Below are 17,423 nucleotides of genomic sequence, written 5' to 3'. Positions count from 1 at the left end.
ATTTACATTTATTTGTCTCTATAAAGAATAGGGACTGAATGTTTTGTCTTTTTACTGTTGTGCCAGTAAGCCTAAAGTCTGCAGAGCAGTGTATATTGCATATGTGTATTTAAAAGAGGATATTAAATGATGAGCTTGAATGTTTCAACATAGTGTTAAAGGATTTCCACTGCTAAAGGTTGATACAGAAGCTGAGGTCTTCCCCAGACTCATTGGTAGCCATAGTTAATACTGTTTATTTTATTTGCTTCTAAATTATATGCTTCATTTTCTGCGAATAATGAATAGTCTCAGAAATGTATGTTTGGAAAATTAGTTATGATGTTAGTAGGGCAGAACATAATCTCAGGGCTGGCAAAAGAAGTCGTTCTTACTTTTGTGATCCAAAAAGTGAAAAAAGATATAAAAAATGTTACTAGTGAGTATAGTTTCATTTTTTCAGATCATTTTGTTTTTCTCACACGCGCACACACACACACACACACACACACACACACATATATATAGTCTGAAAATATGTAATGGAATAAAGAGGTAATGATTAAAATTCATGTAGTTTTAATTATACAAGGCCTGAGAATGTCACTTTCCTCTATTACTAGTAACATGATATTTCCTCTTAAAGTCTTTTCACATTTTTAGGGACAGAAATATTATGCAAGAGACCTGAATATTTAAACTGGTCCACTCCTGAAACAAAAACAGTTGACAGAGGCAAACACAGGGCATCCACGTTTTCAGTCCAAATATAGAAAGTGCATTCCCAGAGTTATTTGTTCAGTTTTCTTCATGATTCAGTTCTCTGTTACAGAGGCCATCAGAGCACACGTGTGCTGAGATAGTCTCAGGCCTAAAGGAAAGTAACACCCAACTCCATGGTATGTGGGGCATCAGAAGAAGGTTGAGGATGCTAGAAGGGAAGGAACCACTGAGTTAGACAAAGGAAGAAATTAAGATTCAAACCTGTGAAAGTGTGTGTGTGTGTGTATGTTTATATTTGCATAATGAACTGTGAGTATTACAAATTATATTAGATATGAGGCCTGCTTGCTTGTGCTGATTTTTACTCTGTTGAGAGGACTTATGTAAATGGGGCAGTGGAAGAAAGATTGCACTGGAAGCCTTGAATTACAGGTTGTAGTCTTAGCTGTGCCACAGCCTTCGTTTTTGACTTCAGGCAGGTAATTTAATCTAACATGCCTGAGTTTCTCTGCATCAGGAGTAGCTAATATTAGAAAAACTTCCGACCCAAAAGGACTGTTGTGAGAATGTGTTTGTTAGCATTTCAGACAGCAGCTGCCTCCCTCTGCCCCCCAGCACTTTAAGGTAAAAAATTCTCGTGTGACTGAGAGATTCCTGGGAGGATAATACATCAGTTATAGGAAGATAATGCTTCTTATTTTCATTGCAGTATAGCACGTCATGGGAGCAGCCGTCTTCTGGTGGCAGTATGACAACAGATCTAATAAATTGTTTGTAAATGTATTTTTAATCTGAGAAGAAGCAGTGTGTTGTTTATTCTGTGAGGCAAGCTACCTGGGGTAGCTGTAGGAAGCATAAAGGAAGCGTTATTTTGAATCTCTAATTAGAGCTGAAGCTTTGCACAATTTGCTCTGTTGTTTGGGCCTAAATCACTGAAAAAAAAATTTCTCTGATCTTATTTTTGACCACCTTATTCCAAGTGTGTGTGTTTGTATTGAATAAACCCCAATAAGAATATACTTAATTGAATACAGTAAATTATCACTTCATTTTTTTTCATCTCGTAGTAAGTTGATGTCTTCTGTTACTGTTACGACATTTGAAGTATTGATCTACTGCATTTATCAAAAAAAATTTTTTATGTAAAGAAAGTGTTGAATTTTCTGTTTCTTTTTTAACTTCACTAAGAATCTGTTTATAGGAATAACAGGATGTTTTTACTTGAGCCATATCTGCTGACTTTTTTCCCTCAAGAATAAATGTAATGCTTCATTCTCAAAAAGATACGTAATTCTTTTTAAGTAACAGAAGGGAAACGATCCAAACCCTTGACATTAATAGCCATGTTTCATTTGACTCGAGGCAGTGCCACATCAGAGCTTGAGGAATGCCTGTAACTTTGCCACGTGTAGAATGCATGGTGCTGATCTTTCTTTAAAATGGTGCCAGTTTTGACTATTTCAAAAAGGAAACACCACATATTTAAACCAGTCAATTACAATACCTTCTAAGGGGTTTGACTTGTATGTATTATTCCTAATGTATATGTGTTCCCTATGATTCAAAAGCTGAGACTCTTGGTTAATACAGGTCATTACTGGTCTTTTCTTTTTTGGGGGATACTGCTTTTAATAGTGGAATTAAAAATCGCATTCCTAATACCTTCACGTTCAGACAATCAGCCCTTTAAATCGGCTATTTGACTATAGTTAGGAGTACTATTTGGATGATCCCATTAATGCTTGATGGGTAATTTCAGAATAGGGTACTTGTACAGGCTTACAAAATTATGGATGCTAAGAACATTAGGTTAAATTATTTTATTATCGATAACTTACGCCTAGCAAGAGATTTTCCTTCCGAGTGAAAAATGGAATCATTCTCAAACCTTGACTTATGGTAGGCATAGCCTTCCTACCAAGCGTGAAAACCAAAACAGATCGTAGTGTAGAATACGTTAATGTTTACCGACCAAAGATGCAGCAAGTTTTATTCATCCCTTTTCAGGGCAAATTTAGAAAATGGTTTTGAGTCTCCTTCTGTCAAAAAACTGACAGAACATGCTTTGGATCTGTGTTAACCCACCCATAGCTGCCAGGAGCTAAAGAGGTCACTTAAGAGAGACAGGGAAAAACAGAAGTATACTTGGTAACAGACTCCTTTAGCGGCAAGAAATAGAATATCCGCTCCCAGAAGAAGAGCTTCTGAGTATTGACCCTGTCCTTTGAGTCCTCATGTGTCACATAACTGTTCTTCCGAACAACTACCCGATGTCCACAGAGACCCCAGAATACTCCCGGTTGTTCTCCACGCATTGTAGTTTAGCATTTAGTGAGCAATTCTTGTTTAACTTAAAACAGAACATAGTATGTGTAGCGGTGGTTGAATTTATTTAAATTATGCCTGTTGCAGCTTTACGTTACCTTTGTGTCTCATCTAACAAGTCCTTAATGATAGTTCTACAAAAGTGTTTTTAAATAGGACCGAGATCCAATTCCTGATTTAGAGTCCTTAAACAAATTAGACTTCTGAGCTAATGCAGCAATTTGCGTAACATTCAGTTCTATTTTAATTCCACTCTATTTTAAGCTAAAATTGCTCAGCACTTTTTTAAACTTGTAACAAATTACTTTGCTAATGAGACTAAATTACTCCATGATCTTGTAGGTAAATTTGTCTGCAATAAATCTCATGTGTGTGTACATGTAAGGATGTTGTGTTGTCTGTCTGCCTGCTGTTCCGTAGACTCTTCAGAAGATACAGTGGTAAGAAATTAAAGTTTGAACTAGTACATTTATATTAAGAGAATTATTGTCCCAAATATTATTTCCATATCCTGTTTTGATGGTGATTTGTTTTCATCCCTTCACCTCCCTTTTAAGTTTTAGGAATCAGCCCTCTGAGAAGGAGTCCTGAAACTAGCAGGCAAGGAGGTCGTCTTCCACAGCCTTCTCCAGAATTTATTGCTTTTTTCCTTCTTAGATCAAAGCTATTTTAGTAATGGAAACAAGGCAAACATAAGTAATGGAAATATCTCAAGGATAGGATTTGGAATTGCAGTATAATAATCTAGAAATATAATGATTTTATGTATGCTGTATATGACCGGTCAGTAAGGTCAAGTTACTGGGCAGAAATTGGCCCGTTGGACTTTCCTGTAAGAATGCACTAGTCTGCGTAAGTGCAGCGCTGCTGGCATACTATGCGTGAGAGGCGCACGGTGGCCGTACTCAAAGAACATCTCGGAAACGTTGCCCTGTCGCTGCCTTCTCTTCCCCTCATTCGTGGAACAGAATTGCTCAGAGTCCGTTTAGATATGAAGTAATAAGCGTTTCTTTTACTAGTTAGAATACTGCTTCCAGCTTCTAATTAAAACCAATTATTACTGAAAATTTCAAGAAATAAATTGAGCTATACGTTTAATTTTGGGTTTATTTGATTTATACTGCTACCTGTACTAACAGTCAATTATTTTGACTTGCATATATGCAACACAGGGGCATTAAAAATAAATCCACATGTCTATAAACACTTACATTTTGATATATTGAAACCTGCTTTCTTTATAATGGAAATATGAATAAATGCTGACATGCGGTATGTTACGTTGATTAGGCTGCAGTTAATATCTGTGATATCTCACAAGGCCTCATTGTTATTAGATTTCTTTCACCTCTTTTAGATGAAGAGTTATGCAAAAGTAATGGTAAAGAAAAATGTTGAAAGTAAGTTTGTAGCCATGAATTAATCTTTGCATTAGGACTGTGGAGCTGTTAATGGTGGAGCGCTTCATGTTTTGAAGGGAAGAGGGAATTGTGCTGTTGCAGAAACACACTATCACTGTATCAGGTCAGACTAGTGGGTCTTCACTGTCTTGTCTCTGACAATCGTCAATGCAAGATGCATCAGAAGATGTTGCAAAAATCTCTGGAGAAGTATTCAAATAGCTTCCTAAGCCTATCTAGCTGGTGGCTTATCTAGCTAATAGATAGTACATCCTTCATTATTGCTTATCCTGTTGAATGTAACAAATATGTGTTTTCATCACTCCTAAGTAGCTTGTTCTGCATCTGGAATCTTAGATTCATTGATATATTGCAGTAGGAAATGTTAAGGTCTAATTCTGTGTCCTGTGGGTGGGAAAGATAATCTTGAAAGCTTTCATTCATCACTTTTCTATTTCATTGAGTACCCATCTTCCTTTTATGAGATCGTAAATAGGAATGCTTAATTTACCTTCTCTGTACCATTTTATATTTTGCGTGTCTTTGCTATGGCAGCTCTTCTTTCTTCACTGAATGAAATGCTTCCAGCGTTCTCCATCTCTTTGCTTATATAGAATTTTTCATGTCTCTAATACTTTTTGTCAGCTGTTCACAAATCCATCTCTCTTTCCGTTATATTCCATGTTGTAAGGCAGAGTAATCAGAATTAGACATAGGAGAGGCTATGCCAGTTATACTCACTGGCAAAATGTGAACAGTATGTCAAATACCCACTTCCTGAGTATAAATAGAAGAGGAAGGGTGTTTCGGTTTCCATCACAGTAATATTTATAGGCTATGTTGGAATACTTCATTTTCTAACAGTCTTTGGTTAAACTGCATTTAAAATTTGAAGCTTCTCTTTTCTTCCTTTTTGTAAGTCTTGCTGTGATTTTTCAGCCTTCTAACAGATGGAAGAGAAGATTTCCGCTCTGTCTGACCAATAAAGTTCTGCAGTGATTGAAAAAGGAGGTTTTTGCTTCTCCTCTTTGCTGCTGGAAGGGCTAGCATCATTTTTATTTCAGCATTCACTAGACTTCAGAACAGTAGTAATAGTGAAAACACCTCAAGCTTATTTGTTTTGACTTCACTTCTGCTGTTGCAAAACCATAAGCAAGTCAGAATCCAGAGCTGGTTTTCCGATGGCTTGATATGAAGAAAGGTCGTTCAGTTATATTCTGTTCACATTTGAAAAGTTAGCAGTGGTTTTAAATGTAAGAAAATAATACTTTTGACTGTAAGTGAAAGCATGAATTCTCTTCAAGCTGACAATACTGATTAGCCTTACTTTCAAGGCAAACATCCCCATTCCCTGGAGAAGCAAGCTAGTCAAATTTTCAAGTCCTATTGTTAGATTTTAAATAAAGAGCCTGGAGGAACAGCATGACTTTTATGCTGAATCAGTGACAGGTAGCATGTTTTGTCAATTAAGGTCATGGACTGTAATGCTTTCACTGCTTAAACCTGACAATAATTCATTTTCAAGCTGTGTTACGATTTGTACCAACCTTGGCAGGTATTTATCATGAAAAATAACAGGTAAATCAAAACGGCTGAAAAATATCCTACAAGACTTGCACTTTATTTTTTTTTTCTGAGGGTTCTTCTGTTCGTGAATTGTCCAGCTATCAGTTCTTCTTAGTGCACAGAAAGTGTTCCTTGGTCAAAGGTTATATTTAACAAGTAGAATACAGAGCAGGCTTCTGTATTCTGTATTTTGGAAGAATCCGAAAGCTCCAGACAGATTGTTTTGCTGATTGCATCTTTCCCAAAGGGAGCTAAATATACCTGCGGAGAGGTCTCTGGAATTTTTTTAAACTATAGCTCTGTATTTGATCCATTGACTCCAGTATGCCCTTAGTATAAGAATATTGCTTGAATGTTGCATAGAGTACTTCCTGTCTGTGGAGCTTGAACTCGTTCTCTTACTGTTGCTAGCATTTGCCACGGTCAGGACTTAGCTGCTGCTTGGAAAGAGAGCAGGAAGCATTATGGCATTGTCTCGGAACGTGGGCACTTCTCCTTGACGCTGGCTTGAACTGCCAGCTGATGATTGCTCCTCTTCTGCACCCTTTGCTAAACAAGACATAAGGCTGAACATGTCACCCAGTTGAAATCTTAGGCATAATGTAGTATTTATTAACCTAAAGTACTTACCAACAAAAACAGTAAATAATAAGAAATTAATTAGATACAGATAATCCTAGAAATAAAACCATCCCTATTAGATGGTTTACCCGAACAGCACAAATGGTTCTTACCAGTTAATCAGGTTCAAAGCTTGCTAGCAGATCAGGCACTCACACAAACACAAACAGGTCGCTGCAGTAGCTGGCTCACACCCATGGTCCCTCTCGTAGCAGATCCTCACACCCCGGTCTCTCCAGTACATAGCTCCCAGATCTATGGTCTCTCTGAGAGCTGGCTCCCAGATCTCTTATCCCACTCATTAGCTACTCCAGCTGGCACTACACACACCCAGAATATAAAGCACCCTCATCTGGGAGTACAGTTAAAAATAGTGTTTGATAAGATAAAGCAGACTATGATGATCAGGCCCAGGGCTTGGCCACAGAAGCATATGGACAAGCAGTTGATTTATATATGATTGGACCCTTTCATCACTGGCCTCTCCTCTCCATTTTCTCATGTGTGTTCCTCCCTGATCCACCTCTTCTCCCTGTCTTTGGGCCTTTTTCTAAACATCCCATTAGTCTTGTACATTCCCGCAGTCCCTTTAAAGCATCCCATAATAAGTTTTCTCTTTCCATTGTGACCCATAATAATCTTGTCATCCGCCCCTACACACACACCTTTACCAGTTACAACGCTCTAGTTGAACCTCTCCAAGGCTTTCAGTGGTTCCTTCAGCGGCCTGTCCATCAGTGACTTGAGAGATCTCATCTTTGGTATTGTCTCCTTTATCTCTTTGGTATTGTCTCCTTTATCTTCTATTCCTTAGGGTTTGGTTCTGTATGTATGGTTTGTTACTTTTCCTGTCTTGTCTGTGTGTGCTGGATGGGTGTTAAACAGGTGTCCTTACATTCCAGGTATTGACAAATCCTTTACATTCCACATTTCTTTTACTTTCCACATATCCTTACATTCCATATATTCTTACCATCTATTGTAACAAATTAGAAAAATAAGTTGTCAGATAATTCACATGCTAAAACCATACAGTGTATGGTTTTATCAAATATATCCATATTTTTTCAGACATATCTTCAATATATTATTGACTTGTTTTACCAGTGCATATGCTTCAGGCTAGTTGCATGTATCTCACGGCAAATTAAATACTTAACAGTCCACCATCATGGAAAATTTATTGTGATAACACACTCTGGAGCCAAGTCCACTGAGTCAAAAGTCAGCCTTGAAACTGATAAGGTACATTTCTCAAAGGCTTTTGGTATAGGGCATCCAGGAGCTCCTTCTTAGGAACGTAGATTACATCTTCGCTGCCTCCAGCACTGGTGTGAACTCCTACTTGAGTTCAAATTCACCTCGTGTTTGCGTTGTGTGAACACAAATATATTCTCAAATGCAGTGCAGAAACAAACTTCATGCAGTGCCAGGGGAGAAGATGCAGGCGTATCATGCTCACATAAATGCACGCTTATCTGCCTGGTGATCAGAGTCTGGTACCTTCTTCTGTCCTGTTTGTCTGTGTGGTGGCATCATGTGACTTGACCAGATCAAGTGCTTCTCCCTAGAGTGCAGTGTTCATGGTGGAGGCCCAACTTTAAAATGAAGTTTCAAAAATTTACTGAGAAAAGAAAACACATGTTTCCTCAAAGGGAATCAGCTTTGTGCCTTCTTATGTGGAAAGTATTTTATGTCAAAATCAATGTAAGGTATGTTCTTGCTGCATTTACTTTGTTCAACATAGCACTGAGCTCTTGTTAAGAAAGCTCAGTAGAATGACTTGAAGCTTACACACGCTGGGACTACTGGTCCCTGGCTGAATTTGCAGTACGCTCTATAGTGTCATGTGTGAATGAACGCAGCTTGTTGTATTTAACTACCAACTGTCTAAAAGCATTTCCTGAAGAAATACAGGTAATGTTTCTAATGAAAAAAAGTATAGAAAATTCAGGACTTCATAGTGTCCATGGATTAAAGAAGCATTTGAGAAATACATAACAAGACAACACAGGTTCCCCCAACATTTTTATTACTTCTAGTCTGATCCTCATTTTTTTATTTCAAGGAAGAGATAGGGTGAAAAAGAGACAATCTGTTGAAGACAGGGAGAATGAAGTCTATCATATGACTGGCCAAACTCAGTTGTGCGAAAGAGTCTAGGGTAATTCTCTTGACGTCAGAAGTGACTACTCCGGAATTGATTTTGTGAGAATAGGGTTTATTTCCTGTATCTTCTGGTAACTTGGTATTATATGCTGACTACTTGGTTGTCGAAGGCAAGCACACTCAAGTATATTCTATGTCCTTTTTTCTCCTGCATGTAGCAAGGCCAGCAGCTGCTAAAGTGTCAATAAATGTTACATTCAGAAATATTCTGTTCATACAACCTCAGAAGAGTGATAGAATTATCTATCGAAAGTCATTTGGGAGAGTGGGATTTGATGCCTCACTGGTGTAAACTGCTGTTTTTCCACCCATCTAAGTCTTGGCCAAAACATTTGGCAATAGCACTGTTGAATTCACTGGAGCTGTGGCAACTTAGCTTGGCTGAGACTCTGCCCTAAGAGACTCAGTAAGTGCGAGTGCTCCTCTAGGCTGTAGCCGTTACTCCATAAAGGACTTGAACAAATAATTCAATTTCCTTTGCCTCACTTTCCATACATGTAAATATAGCTTCTGGTAGCATTCGTCACAGTCTCACCATTTAGGAGGCATAATAAAAACTGCTGGAGAATATAGGATGAATCAGGCATGTAAATAGGGAAACATGAAGATGGAGTAAGACTTCTGGGGAACAGCGGGCTGCTGGAAAAGCAAAAACAAAACAAAGCAGTAGTCCAGATAAAGAACAGCATCAATAAATAGGCTCCCAACTGTGAAGAAGCAGCTTCCTCTCTACATACATGACACAGCTACTTTGCCAAGGCCCCTGAACCTGGAAATTCAGAGCATATTTGCAGAATAATGCTTGTCTTGCCCAGGTGAAAGTAGGTCTTTTTTGGATAGAATTTAAGAGATTTTTGTCAAGGCAGGTTAAGAATTATGTAACATCAGTTTCCTTTCTGTTATGTTACCCATTCTTCTGCTGACATAAATGTATTTTAAGTGAATGTTTAACGCCCCTGTTTTGAAGACACTCTTTTATTCATGCCAATGTGCTGCTGACTTCAGGTTCCTAGTAGAGAATGAGCTGCAGGAGCTGAATACAAGCAGGGTGAAAAGGTTCAGCTTAGGAATGCAGTCTTGGTATGGCAGAATCGTACCTTTTCTCTTAGAAGGCAGTGGAAGATGGCAAAGCCTGACACCTAAGAGCATCTGCACGCGTAATTGCGAAGAAGCCTGGCAGAGCCCACGGCTGGTTACTAGGAGATAGGAAATGAGGAGTGCTGGCTGCTGGTGGAAAGCGGCTGAATTAAAAGCAGCCCCCCTGGACGCAGAGCAGGGGCTGGCCTCCCACGTGACCTGAGGCCTCTGAGGAGAGCGGGGAAAATGGCACAGGCACAGCTTGCCTCTGAATGGTGACACAGCCATTTGGTGCTTCAGGGAAGTATAGTGCCCAAAATAACTTACGCTATGTGCTTAATATTTTCCTCGTTCTTCTCCCCATTCATGACTTTTTTTAAAAAAAAGTCTGTGCAGCAATTAAAATAATCTTTTTGCATATTGTGCTTTAAAAGTACAAAAACAACCATCATCAGATGTGCATTCGTTCTGTTGTTCCTTATATTACTCATCGTAGCAGATAGCACTTGTGTATTTTTAAACAACATTCTTTCTTCCATCAGATTGCATTTCTTTCCGAAGGCTGAAGTGTGGAGCTCAGTGGTGGGTTCACCTTTTGTAGAACTGGTTTATAAATTTCTGTTCCAGTACACGTCATCTCTTTTGTCATGGAGGTGCCTCTTCAGGTAGTACGCTTGATTTTGAAAATCTGTTTTATTATGGGAAGCCAGCGTATTTTGATCTGAAAATGAAATGGTCATAGATTCAAAAACGTAAAAACAAGCAAACACAGACTCCTCCACCTCTCTTCCATCTGGCAAGTGATTTAATTGCAGCTCATCCTGTTCACACTGATGAAGTTTTCATCAGTGAGACATATTGTGACACATCCTCTGTGATATATTTTTCTGTTTTCTGAACTGAAAGACAGCACTGTTCCGCTGAGCAGTAGAACCATGGACTCTCAGAAAAGGTTAATCCACTCTTACACCTGGATTTCACGTATCGTACCAATGTCCAGTCACATCTGTGCTCTTGGATGTAGCACTGGCAGCTGTAGTCTTCCAGATGACCTGCAGACTGCTCAGGCAGTTCCACCTGATATACTGATGTAATGACTGTTCCCAGGAAAATGTGTTGGTTTGTCTGTAAACTGTAACTATCGCTGTGGCGTTTGGCCCAAAGCTGTGTTGATGTGTCCACATTATAATATTTTAATTTAATACTGTAATATCTGCAGTATAAATGAATACATATTTTCTCAGCTGTAAGACTGATCTATTACTGAGTCTTGTGAAAACAGGAATGTGCCGCCAAGTGGTAGAAAAAAAGCGGTAACGTTTGATCAGTGGGTCATTTTGTATAGCTCAATTCTGGAGCCTCAAAGGCGGAATCATTTTTCAGTCTTTATTTGCAGTAAAGCTTGTGTTAGATGTATGGAACACTGTACATCAGTTGTACATAACTAGTCAGCAGAGCATGAATTTCCGAGCAATGTAAGCGTGCTTTGTTTAACCTTTTCCTTCTTCTCTCAAGCCTCTCCCCTGCGGAGAAGCCCAAGAACACATGTACCTGAAAGAACAAAGAAACAAAAATTTAGAAACCTTATCATGATAAACTTGGATTCTAAAAATAATGTCTCACCTTTCCGCTGCCGTTTTGAAAATACTCTGTAGCCATCTCTTTTTAATGTCCTAGGCAAAATATTGGTGTAGGTGGTAAAATGGCTAGCTAGGGTTCTGACTTGGCTCTGGGCCTTAGCCAAAAGCACACACAGAGAAAAATTTTGACAGAGCTGTCAATATAACCTATGTGAAGGTAAACTGTTGTGCTCCTTGGACATTAGTTACTAATCGGTCTAGTTTATTGCAATAAGTTCCAACATTGTTTATGGTTTGAGGAGCAAACTGTGCTAGAGAACTCTAGAGCTGGGTTTGTTGCAAATTGATTTAACATTTTGTAGTAAAGCGTTCTTGATAACCTCAGCCTTCCTGATCATTTGTCTCAGATATGTTCATACTTTTCCTTTTGTGGCTTTCCTTTGTATAGTGCTTACCTGTTATTTGTTTGTATCCAAGCTAAGAGTTATGTTGCATGTTTTCTTTTAAAGTAACTAACTGTAAACAAAAAAAACCCTAAGTAGTGGCATGTCACTCTTGAAAATAACAAATAAAATCTACTTATTCCCCCACTTCTCCAGCTTCTTTTCTGAAGGTTCATTCCTGACCTAAAACTGTAAACTATGTCTTCACCATTTAACTAATAGAAATTTTATTTCTTACAAATTTTACAGAGGTTTTGTATTTGCTGCAGAAGTCCAGGATCTATGCAGAACGAAGATGAAGGCAATGCTTGCTTTCTTCTGAAATTTAAATAAAAGTATGAAAGTTGAGAACAGAGTATGTGTGAAAAGATCAGGGAACTGAAGCGATAGTTTTTACTTGCTTAAGTTGAAGTGCTGTCAAAACAGTTTCCAAACAAAAATCGAACTACTGTCTTCAGGCTCTGATATGCATATTTTTGTAAGCTTAAATATATGGTTATCTTTGGAGTAGATACTCAGATGGTTTGCTGAATCATGTGTTAGAGATTGACTAAATTCCTTAACACCAAAAAATAGGTCAACTATGTGACTGTATAAAATACTTTTTCATAAAGATTGTAAAACCTACACATATCTGTTCAGAGCTTTTTATGTTTTCAGTTACCCTTTTTTGGATCATTGAAATATTAAAGAAATACCAATGTTTGCTTTCAGTTCGCCAATTTTACTTATTTACCATCTTCAGTATTCTGGATCCCAGTTTACATTGTGAATACCATTGTGATAGACTGGTATTTTATGTAAGATATTGTGTTAGCAGTTTATATTTGTAGACCACCTTAGGAACTAATAAAAATTTTGCTCCTATGTCACGTAAGGGTCACCCTCAGTCATAATAGGACGTGTTCTACATGAATTGTCCATCATCTTGTCTTCCCGTTTATGCAGACGTCTTCCTTTTTCATCTTTGCTCATACGACGACTTCTTCATGGTTTTGTTGATATAGCATCCTTACAGAGACTGCAGTAGTTGTTTACTTTCCAAGTAATTTAAAAAAAAAAAAGGAGATAGTCTTAAAAACTTGAATCCATTAAACATTCTTTTTTTTTTTTTTTCATTTGCAGAGCAGGCAAATAGTAGTCTTGTGGTCTCTGTGTACACTGCGTATACTCTCTAGCTTGTTTCTCCTGTATTATTTGCATCAGTGATGTCCAAACTCTGAAGCAGATGATGTTTCTCCAGTGCTGGAAAAATCCTTTCAAGGCAAAACTTGCTGACCTTGAGAAATCTCTCTGAGGCAAAAATTTTGGCTAACTTTTGGCTGCTTCTAAAGAGATTCGGGTTGATCATTGTACAGTTACGTTACCACTGGAATAATAGTGGGAAGAATCAAAGAAATGTAGTATAACAGCTTTGTGGGGCTACTAGCATATCTTCAGTCGAGTATAGCCTGTAGAAACCACAGCTTTACTAAATTGAGTAGTATATGTAATGCTGGTGTTCACTCCCTAATTTTATGGTCATCACTTTGTTCCGTTTCAGATCAGAAGACAAGGTGGAATACAATTACTGGTGGACCTGTTGGACCACCGAATGACAGAAGTCCACCGTAGTGCCTGTGGAGCTTTGAGAAACTTGGTGTATGGGAAGGCAAATGATGACAACAAAATTGCCCTGAAAAACTGTGGTGGTATCCCAGCATTGGTACGGTTACTCCGCAAGACTACAGATTTGGAAATCAGAGAACTGGTCACAGGTTTGAATCTTTCAATACTTTTTGCCTTGTTTCAAACCCTGTTTGCACAGTTCTGTGGTGTGTGTCAGTTGCTACATCAGTAACCTTTTACTCACTGCCATCTGTCTTGCTCTAACAAAATACTTTCAATCCCTTTGGGTATGTGAAATATTGAATAACTTTATTTAATGTTATGCAGTCAGTTTACTGGTGAAGGCATGGATTCATATTATGGGTAACTTTGTTCTTGGTTACTTAGCTGTGAATCTTCTTGTAAAAGTTGTGGTCCATACAAAAATGTATTGTTGTGGGGCAAAATTCTGCCATCAGCTCTACTCCGTTCTCCCTCCCATCTGGCGTAGTGCTTTACATGAAGAAGCAGGGTTTTGCTGGATTTTCTCAGAAGCTGTTATTCACTTCTGTTCTATCATTTATGGTGAGAATGATGTGTTTCTATTTGTATGTTTTTTGTAATTTTATTTTTTTTTGTGATTCTGGTAGTAAAATGCAAAAGTATGTTGGACCGTCTTCTGAAGCCTTTTTCTGAAATTCAGTAGCATGCTATGCGATGCATGTTGTACATAGTGTGTGCAGGCAGTGGTAAAGATGATTTCTTTTCTTGATAGAGTACAATCTGATTTTTACATTATGAAACTGTTTGATTGCTGACATGCATGTGGTGATTAATTTAATGCTACAAATAGAAAATCTTAAGATCTTTTCATTATCCTATTTTACAATGCCTGTGTTTCCATCATGATTTTCCTACTCAAATTCATAAGAAAAGTTCTCATTTTTGTCATAGAAGCATCAGCATTCACATCATCATACGTGCCTCTGGAGAAATCACTTAGGCTTATGGGTCAGTCCTCATTTAGGACGCAATTGATAAGATTATCATCCCCTGGTTGGCTCCAGATTCCTTGCTTGAGGGTGTTTGGATAAACTGCATGGTGTTTATTAAATGTAGATTTTTATATTTAATTTTGTTTCTTAGTTACAACACCTATTACTTCCTACTTGTTAGGCAGGATTAATGGGACAGAGATGCTGAGTCACCCAAGCGCTGGTGGTGCCTCCTGCAGAGCGACAGAATTACTGACAGATCTAATAAAGTGTAACCACTACTGCAGATTGAAAATCCTTGTTTGTCTCGTGGTTATGTTGTCTATGTCCTGGCTCCAGGGAGCATTCTGCCTATTTATTCTGAGTAATAAGTGGCAAATTGCTAATGAACTTTAGCAGTGCACTTCAGCAGTTTCGGTGGCAGTTTCCATGCTGGCTGTAGGCAGAATACATAATGTCCTTAGGTCATTTAAGGCAAAGATAATAGGCTGCAATTTACATCCCATCCAGCACACGGTGTGTTGTTAAGCTCTCCTGAACACCCGCAGAAAGAAAGCAGGTGCGTGCTGGCATGCCCAGCACGTGGAACTGCTGCGAAGCGGAGAGTTCTGACCTTCCGTGGTGCTAACCAGCACTGGTACTAGAAGATGCGGCTAGCAGGGACGATAACAGTCAAGAGCAATGAACGTCTGTAAAAGGGGAGCAGAGCAAGTTGACTCCAAGGAGTGGAATCGAGGACATTTGGAGTTCAGGATTTTATTGCTTGGACCTGTTTTGGTGTTTTAGTTTTTTGTTTTTAAGTAATCAGTGCATCCTAGCGGGCCCTTTTTTGCCCTGGCTGAGTTTTGTGCCTTTCGGAGGGCAAGTCACTGGCCCTTGGTTTGAAAATGAAATCCTAGCAGGGATGTTAGTCCACAAAGCTTCTACCCAAAGCAGTGCTCATAGCTGCACCTCTCATCTTAGATCCCTCAGAAAACCAGCTAGTGTTGCGCGTCTTAATCAGTTCTCAATTGCTTTTCTGGAAAGTCACAGAAAAAAAGGCCCTTTTCACTTCTGAAAGTGGGACAGCTGCCCCACTTAAGTTCCTCCCCTCTGTCCTCCTGGGGAAGGACGGGTAACTTCTGCAGCAGCCGCCGCAGCAATGGAAAAAAAAATAACTTGGTGGTAGGCGCAAGGGACAACAAAAGCAATTTCTCTTGTTTCTTGTCAGCCTCCTTGAGTTGAGGCGGCAGGAGGATAATTATTTCAGTAGTGCCACCATAGCCTGAAGGAAGTGCTGAGGAAATAATAGCAAATGTGTGTTTCTGTAGTAAATATAAACCTTGAGCCTTTCCATCTCGTGTCCATTGTCTGTCCTGCCTACACGAAAACTATTCTTGCTGCTCTTGGAGAGGGCGCAGGGTGTCTGCCTTAAGAGTTTATAGGGCTTCTGCCATCACTGCTGCTGAATATTCCCTGAGCGTCTGTCCTCAGACTGCTTCTCCTGGGTGAGGAGGCATCAATGCTTTACAAATGGGGACCGAGCACAGCGAGTTTAAGTGACCTGTCTAGAAACCTCGCAGGAGAAAGAGGTGAATCGCTGTCATCAGGCACTTGGCTGTGAGCAACGAGATGGGGGCAGGAAATGTTCTTAGTGGCTCAATTTATCTGCTGAGCAGCAAAGCATTCGTTGCTGCCCCAGCCAGCGTCTCACACCTGGCCGTCAGAGATGGTTAGGATATTCGCTTTTTCCTCAAACATGTACATTTTCTTCTTTATTGTTGCCTCTGTCTAAATAGATTATCATTTCAATTTCCAGCTATCTCAAGGCTGGCTTTGGAGGGGTATTTAAACTTGCAAGCCCGGCAGCTCCTTGTCAATATTGTCTTCAGCTGGATTTGTGGCTTTTCCTCCTTTCCAGAAATGTCTTCGTGCCATAATCTCTCCAAAACCTGTCCAGAAGTCTAGTAAGACATAGACATGAATCACTTTGATGAGGCGCTTGGCTGAGAGGAAGGAGATGTGAGCAAGAAACGCTCGTTCCTTCTTATTTTATCTCCTCTTTCTCCTTGTTAGCAGAGGCCTTTGACTCATGCTGAAAAATCTTACTCTGCTCGAATTTTTGGGTCAGGCAAACTGAACCTTTTTTTCAAAGCAGCATAGCTCCAAAGCCTTCGTGACCTGCTGCACATGGCCTCACGCAGGCTTCCCGGTGGGGGAGCTGCTCTCCAGCTGCCACCAAGTTAAACGTTCATAAAGCCCGGGAGCTCCCTCTCAGAATACTCCAGAAACACCGCTGCAGTCACTGCTTTTTACAAGAAGAACCTGTATCAAGCAAGCAAGGTATACCCATGAATATAAATACATGTATGTGCAAATGAAACATGCTGATACAAGTAGAGTTTTTTACAGGTCTGCAGCGAGGAATCTGCAGCTTCTGATAATTTCCAGAGACTCAAGGAGGAGCCGAATTACCCGGCCTTGTTTCACGTCAGTCGAAAAGTCTGTGTAATCTGGCTGTACTACTGTAGATTTAGCCATCCTTTCACCCCAGCTCTGTGCTACTGATTTCCCAGGAACTCCTGGTAAAGGGAAAAACAAACTCCTTTATTTTTAAAATAATTAAACGTTAACACTTTCCTAATAATCATAAATAGATGAGAATGCAGTACAGAATTAGCACAGAGTTTGCAGATGGTGGGAAACAAATGTTTTCACTTGTTAGTAGTGACAGCGTGTAGCTGATTTGGGACTCTGCTTTCCTTTCCTGAGATAGGAGCTAATTATGAGCACTTCCACGAAATGCTGTTTTAGTGTCATTTCTATTTGCTTTACTATCAGAAAAAATAAGGCCCAAAAAATAAACGTTAGCGAGGGTAGCACAGGAGTCCCCACTGGTTCCTTGAGGAAGAAGTAAGGTTAATGAGCTACTGCTAGAGTCACAGAATCACAGAATGGTTGAGGTTGGAAGGGACCTCT

General features: G+C 39.3%; 1 protein-coding gene across 5 annotated transcripts in view; it reads left to right on the top strand.

Moving 5' to 3' along the window:
• CTNND2 (catenin delta 2) overlaps positions 1-17,423 on the top strand; it is a 669,170-nt gene that overhangs the window by 506,717 nt on the left and 145,030 nt on the right. For all 5 annotated transcript variants that reach the window (XM_068931423.1, XM_068931424.1, XM_068931421.1 and 2 more), the window contains one exon: positions 13,427-13,640. In XM_068931423.1, the coding sequence (XP_068787524.1) occupies positions 13,427-13,640 (214 nt within the window). The remainder of the gene's footprint in view (positions 1-13,426; positions 13,641-17,423) is intronic.

This window comes from Struthio camelus, chromosome 2 (assembly GCF_040807025.1).
Source record: "Struthio camelus isolate bStrCam1 chromosome 2, bStrCam1.hap1, whole genome shotgun sequence".
Taxonomy (NCBI): Eukaryota; Metazoa; Chordata; class Aves; order Struthioniformes; family Struthionidae; genus Struthio; species Struthio camelus.
Note: the sequence above shows the minus strand (reverse complement) of the source record. Positions and strands in the feature narration are given on the sequence as shown.